The sequence below is a fragment of the Centrocercus urophasianus genome, unplaced genomic scaffold, assembly GCF_019232065.1.
Source record: "Centrocercus urophasianus isolate 14NV4802_14NV808 unplaced genomic scaffold, USGS_Curo_1.0 seq_11, whole genome shotgun sequence".
Classification (NCBI taxonomy): domain Eukaryota; kingdom Metazoa; phylum Chordata; class Aves; order Galliformes; family Phasianidae; genus Centrocercus; species Centrocercus urophasianus.
The window spans coordinates 62,514,432-62,522,468 of record NW_024884253.1 but is presented as its reverse complement, the minus strand read 5'-3'; the positions used below and the strand labels follow the sequence as shown (position 1 = coordinate 62,522,468).

At 36.5% G+C, this 8,037-nt stretch overlaps 1 protein-coding gene across 1 annotated transcript in view; it reads right to left on the bottom strand.

Annotated features, from left to right (window-relative positions):
* The window catches only part of TMEM245 (transmembrane protein 245), a gene marked incomplete at its 5' end in the record, with an annotated part of 71,748 nt that overhangs the window by 42,191 nt on the left and 21,520 nt on the right, over positions 1–8,037 (bottom strand). The window contains 2 exons of the mRNA XM_042839191.1: positions 240–322; positions 1,653–1,757. Coding sequence (XP_042695125.1) covers positions 240–322; positions 1,653–1,757 — 188 coding nt within the window. The remainder of the gene's footprint in view (positions 1–239; positions 323–1,652; positions 1,758–8,037) is intronic.

Below are 8,037 nucleotides of genomic sequence, written 5' to 3'. Positions count from 1 at the left end.
GAAAAGGAAAAGGAAAAGGAAAAGGAAAAGGAAAAGGAAAAGGAAAAAGGGAAAAGGGAAAAGAAAAAGAAAAAAAGGAAAAGAAAAAAAGGAAAAGGAAGGAAAAGAAAAAAAGGAAAAGGAACCCCTCCCCCCCCCCAGAAAAAGAAACAAACAACAGAACAACCAAACTATCTGTAAGAGCACCTGGAAGCTTGTTCATCCACCCTATACTATTCGCTTAACTTCAGCATTCTTACTTTGCCCATTCTGGGTGACTGGCTACTGTCTCATTGATCAAGCTGCTCGTGACTTGAATCATGTGAACACTCTCTTGATGTACCTAAATTAAATACAGAGAGAAGAAATGTCATGTAATGCAAACTCAAACTCTACCTACTTTGAGAGTCTTTTTATTTTTTTTGGAATGGGTGGGGATGGGCTAGTAGCCCGTTTTTGACAGATTGAAAGCGTAATTCCTAAAACTCAGAAGACCCACTGTGAGCCATGAAGTAGCATTAACTCAGAAAAGAAATCAGTGTAATAAACGACAGTCTGTTCTGACAGTTTTGGTCAGGCACTGTTTAATTAACAATGGCAAATGGAAATGTAAACCTCATCTCATCAACTAGAAAAATAATACCTGGGGATATTACAGCAAAATAATATCTAACTACAGCTGTCTGTCAGAGAAGTACTAAAATACGAAACATTTAAGTTTCAGATAGGACTTTCCAAGGTATGGATCAAAGAACCGTAAAAATTAATGAATGCTCAGTTCTAATATGATCAACCACACTAAGTGCCTCACCAAATTAATTCTTCAATAAGAAAATAAAAGACATCATATATAAATATCTTAATGTTTCTTTTCTGACTGTAAAAAAGCTTTAGGCTGGAATATTTGCACAGCTTTTAAAGCCTTCAATTTTAAGCACTCAATATTATGCAAGTTTACGTTTTGGAGAAATGAGACTGACATCAGAATCAATCTGATATTTGTTTCACAGCTCTATTCAGGCAAACCATTCAGCCTCCACTGACTGCGCCAAGTAAGAATACAGCTCCATAAAAAAAAAAAAGGGGAGGAAAATAAAAGGAAAAAGCAAAACAGAACAAAACGGAAAATATGGGTGACCTCTTCTGGTGAAAAAAAAGAAAATCAACCACAATTCAAAAATGAATTGCAACGAGCATCTGAATCTCAGCACATTTTAACTTCGAATGGGATACTATGGGGTTATTACAGACAATCACACAAACAGACAAACACACCTTAAGCATTTTACAAATACGGTTTTGATGCAAAGTAAATTAAAAATAAATAAATAAATAAAATAAAATTCTAAGCAACTCTACTACTGACATGAAAGCTGTAACCAGATGCAAAACAAAACTGTTACTTTAATACATAAGCTAACAACCGCACTTCTAGAATGAATTTCAAATCTCCAAATGTCTACAGATTGGTTTTGTTACATATAAATATATAAATAAATACATGTGCATATCTCCTCAGAAATCTTGGAATGGTAATAAATTTGACTACAGAACATTTCGTTCCTTAATACTTCAAAAGGTTCTTTAAGCTACACAATTTTGCATAAACATCAGTAACTTTCATTCAGCTTTTAAACATGAGCTCTGTGACAATGTTCTTCAGCGCACCGTACCTTTGCTGTAAGGAGCAGGGCTAGGAGAAGGGTTCCTATCACTAGCAAAAATATTATGAAAATGCTGATTATTTTATCTAGCATTTTCTCCAACCACACGATCATCTGTGCAGAAAAAAAAAAAAAGAAAAAAATCATGGCATATAAACTAATCTCCAATGAAAGCAACGTTAGATGCTATCTGGCAGCACTGTTATCTTTACTTACAACTGGAATGCAAAATTAGGCTCTAATCAAACAGCATTAATGCTCAAGCTCTGAGATGGACAATTAACAAGCAATGTTAGGATGATTAAGGCCATGGTATGACATGTGGTTTTGCAAACGACATTTACACATTACCACAAGACACAGCAAGCTCTCTGCAATGCAAATAATAATTCAACATTTACTTAGCCGACCTAAAGAGGCTGCATTCATTTCAACTACCAACCTAGAAACCGACTTTGTTTCCTGTCCTTCACCAACTTGGAAACTTATGGGTACTATTTGCACAGAAGTTAACAAGGCATGCTGTTAAGTATGACCATGACTTTGGAACCTGAATAGCCAGTAGCTATCCAAATGACTACTGAGATATTTCTGCAAATAACCAAACGTTTAAAGCTGCTTATCACCTTCTGAACTTAAGCTGAAGGCTTTCTAAATTACTAAATTTCTAGTCAATTATTCTGTACTGAATATTTTCATCAAATTTCAAACTGGAAAGATTCTCAGTATTATACATAAATCAGATAAAACTACTCATACATGGAACAAGCATGTTTGTTGTTCTGTTGGTTTATAGAAAGGCACATTCTGTACATGTCTACGGGTAGCAATGAAACCACTTCAGATTAGAAAAATTTTGCTGATGTCATTCAAAACATGAGAACTACCGAACTACATGACTATTCACAGTGCAAGCTAAGCTTTCTCATACATCAATTGACTATCCACACAAAAAGTTGAGAAAGCTCATGCAAGTGTGACCAAGCACATTTTTCTAGCTTTTATATACAGTTCAAGAACCAAATTTTTATTCCATCTGGCATCAAAAAATACAACTGTAAAATCTGAGCTTTAAGAGAACCAAAGTTAATGACAATATGCAGGAGAAGAAAGTGTTTCCAAGTGAGTATAAGTTACGTATCCAGAGATTAGGATGATAACTCTTTGCACAGAATTCTTCCCAAACTACTGAGCTTACCAATGGTTTACATTTGTAAACCACTTCTTCCCTCACTATTTACCCCACTCCTACATAGGAAATCAACAACCAGTAACTACTATGGACTGCTGTATGTCTGAATTTCTTAACACAGAAGTAATATCTCCTGCTTGAAAAGGAACAGAAGCTCATCCTGTAACATTTAAGCAGTTAATACACATAAAGCTTTGAGAGGAAAAATAAAAAAGCTTAAAGTTTTTACAACCAATTCCTTGTTTGATCTGAATCACGGTAAGGATTACATTCAGCATTTTAGAACTGCTGTTAAAAATACTGAATAAAAGCTGGAAGAAAGCAAACAGGAACTAATGCTGAGCCAGCAAGTTTCTATGGCAAGATCTACATGACCTGCAGAAAGGAATTATGTAGAACTGGAAGGAACATGCAAAACCTTACACCTTGGATATTTTTAACATTTTCCCCCCATTGCTGAAATCTCTCTGCCATCAGAAATACCATATGCTGGGGGGAGAGGTTACTTGCCTGTAGCAATAGCGCAACTTTCAAAAAAATTCTGACTAATTTCTACTTGGGGCTGTTAACTCTTTGGAAACAAGACAGAAAACAGGATTTGCTGTGCCCTTCCACATTTCACATGAATTAAGCAAGAGAAGCAAAAATGAAAGCCCCTGTTTCGAAGGTGAGAATCAAAAACTATCCCTGAAAACAATCAATGGCCAGGAAGGGAAAATTTATGGCATGCGTTTTAAACTGAAGTTATAGAAAAAGACAATAAAGCTTCCCTTGCTATTCCTTAGTCAAAGTAAAAAATAATTCTTATTTACTTTCTAAGTTAGAGACAAAATCAACTCATTACTTAGTCTCATCTAGAACTCGAACCTGTCTCACTGCTAACATCTCTAGCTGCGTGAGAATACCCAACAGGAAGAATCTCATCCAGCAGCATAGGCTGGACTTTCTACGTGTTTTACCACCATAGTGACTACTGGAAGAAGAAAAAGCTCTAAAAAAATCAGGATGAGGACCCTCTGAACATCACCAGCAAGGATCTTTACTTGATGCTTCTCACTGCAGGTTGGAATTGTAATGCCTTTGAAGTGCAGCTGCAACATGTGTGAAGCCTCAATTACTTTTAATCTAGTTAGCAAAGTAATGGCCATGCTGATGCTGCAGTAGCATAGACAGCAACCTCAGGCATGCAAGCCCACTTTGTGTTTATTTCTTGGGCAGGTAGCCTATGCAATCTACACGGAAGCCAAGTGCAGCATGCCTACGGGTACCTCAATCACATCTCTCACAGCCTTAAGAAGATCAACATTACACAACTGTTACAAACAAATCAGAGTAGAGATCCAAATTGGATTCAGTATACTCATAATAAAAGCAGATGCACAACATTATCTTAAGGTTATATTTATTCTGCCTCCTTTAATTTGCTTGCTATTAAGCTTCCCTCCCTTCTTCTACATTTACCTGCAACACTTCAGTAGGAAGCGCTCACCCTGGCACACTCACATTAAATAATTCATTGGTACTAGCTTAGTACTGCATGTAAGTTAGAATGCTAAATTCCTGCGTGCTTGTACTTACCACTGAATCAGGCCATCCCTTTACATCTCTTCTGTAAATCACAGACACACACACAAATACAAACACACTGACTAAACACTAGTCATCAGCCAGAGATCATGAAGTTCTAAATTCAGTTCTGAGCTTCTTCATCTAAAAATCAGTTAACAGCAAGAAGCTGATGCTGCCACAACATCCAAAATTATGCAACAGTAAGCAAAGCCAGGCTCCTAAGCTACAGAAGGTCACACTTTTAAAACCAAACTGAGAGGTTAAAAAGTTGTGATAGACTGACTGCAAAAAGCTATCTTAAATTTTCAAGGTTTTAAAAGAAAAGGCATCAACTTTGAAAACATTTTTTTTAGAATATACCTCAAGGTAGAAGTAAGTTTCTAAGCCAAGTTGCACTCTTTTAAAATGCCTCTCAAATATCTTCAAGTACGCCCTGCTTACAACTTTCATATCATGATACAAACCCCATTACAGTGAGCGCAAGAAGACTTCTGATCACGTTTACCAATCAGGAATCACACTATCTAGACAAGTTATGCAGTAAGATCCATAATTTATGAATTCATATTTTAGTGTCCTCAAACTGCACAGCCATCAGAACATTTTTTTAAACCATTTTATGAACTGCACTTCACACACAGTGACGCACACCTGGACATCCGTTCCACTTTCATTAACTGTACATGAAATTACCAACAAGGGTGATTTCTTTCTAAACACTATTTCACCACCTATCAGGATTCTTTTTTTCCCCCATACCTTTTTAGACAGCAGACTTGATAACATTTTCCTTTAGTTCAATTAATATTTGATATCATCTTATTAATATCATCCGGTGACACTATGCAGAAATGAATCATATGAATAGCTAAGTTAACACTGGAGAACAATCTAGATGAGATCACTCATACTTATGTCCCTCCAACAACTACACTATTTAGTAATCCTAAAGATTCCTGCCATGTACAATGTCACAGAACAAATCATGCTAACCTTACCTATTCTCCACTTTGGGTGGTATCTGCACATTAAACACAATTATACATCATTCTTGTCTGCTAAAGAAAAATTCAAGCAGCTCTTCGACAGCTCTTGGAACAGGAAGAAAAAAAGCTAAGGTTTAACACCAGCAGCCCCAGACAGTCATCACTTCAGACTCTGTCATTTGTGCGACTGTCAGTGGATGATCGGTAACTTATGTTAGCATTCCCAAACATAATTCCCTGCAGAGTAGCAAAAAAGAGAAAGGCCCAGAGGAAGTAACTTTTCAAGTGACTGCAGCTGTTCTATGTCGTAAGTCTCCTCCATTGTTTGCCTCTGGTAGAGCATTTTTTTTAAAATTAAGAGGAAAAAAAACAAAACAACCCTCAAGAACCTGATATATTTCTTGTATCTTCTTGTTTTGCTTTTTTCTTTACCTTGACTATAATGCTATCATTACTTGCTCATCATGCACAGAAGTCAACATTATATGCAACACTACAAGACTACAAAGATCTCATCCTATAAAAATATGAAGTCAAACATAAGTTTCAAAATCATCTCCTGGGAACTACATAATCCTCTTCTAAGAGGCTGTATCTGTAGGTTTTTGACCAATAATTCACTTTTCTAATATAAAAAACACCAAAAACTCAGAGTTCAAAGTAATAGCAAGTAAATTATTCTTACAGCATATCAATATTAAAAAAAAAATAAAAAAATCCATATGACTGAGTTTTCAAAAAAAGCAAGTAAAATTCAGAGACACGAGTAGTGAAAACTGAGCTTTTACTGGTGATTCACTGAACTCAGCAGCTCACCTCAAGCGTGCAAACAAACCAATCACTTATCCAAATTTTTATGAAGGGTTACGGTACAATGTGTTTATTGATCACAAACCACCTAGAGAGAAGAAACACTGCAAAAACAGGAAGTAAAAGTACAGCTTGAAAACAGCCAAATTATATTAAAAGGCAAAAGAAAATTTGAAATTTGCCCTTTTAGTGGGCAGTTATAACTGAAGCATAAAACAAGCAACTCTACCCTCTTGTTTACAAACACAGAAACCCTCCCAAATACACAATCCTAGCTCAATGATTAAATACTTGTGATTAAACATACTGAATTCATTATAACTGCTCAACCTACACACTACTTGCAGCATCACTCTTCATTTGTCATCCAGAAGATGTCAGCTATCTAACTACCTTCAACTGTTTAAAAGAACCTTGTGGAGGGTTGTCTAAGTGCCCTTCATGGCCTACATGATCTACTATTCTGCTCTATTTGTTTTCATTATCACAACAAAGGTATTTCAGGTACCTTTCACAATGTGCAAGGTAGATCTACGGTTTCTTCTTCAGTTGTTACTAAATAGAACTGGTAAGTGGTTGATCAAAAATTAAAAGCGTTTATAAACCTAGAAAGCGCTCTGATTAGCCCAGTAGTACTGAAGTGATAAGTAAGGACAGAAGTTACTGCTGAGAGTATAACTCATTTCCACACACGGTACTTAATCTTTTTCCTCTCTCTCAGTTACCTAGTTTTCATGTTTTATCACATTCTAAATTTTCCCTGACATAACTCTAGAGTTCTTCACATACACATCCAACAATGACACTGCCCAGGTCTCAGACATATCACCACACTGAGTTTCCCAGATTTCAGTCACACCTGAGGCCAAACACAGATTCAATTTTTCTTGGGTTGATGGTTCCCCAAAGAGCAATAGTCCACTGGGACTGATCAAGATGAACCACATCTACCGAGGAGTAAATTTCATATATAACACATGACATACTTTTATAAGCCAAACACACACTAATATTTTAGCTATACCAACGTTTTTGTTGTTTTTGTGTGTTGTTTTTTTTTCCCCTCTAACTAGCAATCAGTTCTCTTCAGAGTGTCATTGGATTCAGCAGGTACTCTCATTTCACTTGTGCTACACTATCACTGAATATACAGGCCAGTTCGGCACTTCAAAGGGAAACATTAATAGCATAGACCAAAACCAGGCAATGCATTGTGTGCAAGCATCTATTTTCCTAGCTTCAAGACTGCACTTCAAGCCCTAACCCTCACCACTCCCACATTAATTCATGTAACTAATGCTTTCTCTGAGCAGAAAACAGATGTCTAGTCAGGGAATTAACTCATTTTGTCAAGCATACAAGGCAGGAGTAGGAGTAGATCAACCATTTTGAAATACAAGTGCTACTAAATCAAACTACCACTTGAAAAGCTAACGCAATATTCTGTTGTACAAAATGTGTAACTACATGCGTTTACTTTAGTAGAAGACAAGAGATCAGGTATAATTATATGACCTTCCGTAGCTTATGTCAAAAGCTGGAAAATTAACACTTGGGAGAGAAAACTAAGAAGCAAAGCATGTTAAGGAGTGTTCATGCTGCAAAAAACCTCCCCAAAACCGCAGAACTGATTAGTTGGAATCACAATTTTGCTGTTTATTTACCTTCTTATTAAGCCAGTGCCACAGCTTGTCAGTGGCAGAGGGAGATGGAAGAAAAGGGAAAAAAAGACAAGAACACAGTGGAAAATTATTGAAAAATGCAGTAATAGAGGGAGGGTAAAGCAATGAGAGGCAGGCAGTCACCCACAGAATGAGAATGAAATTGTTTCAGACAC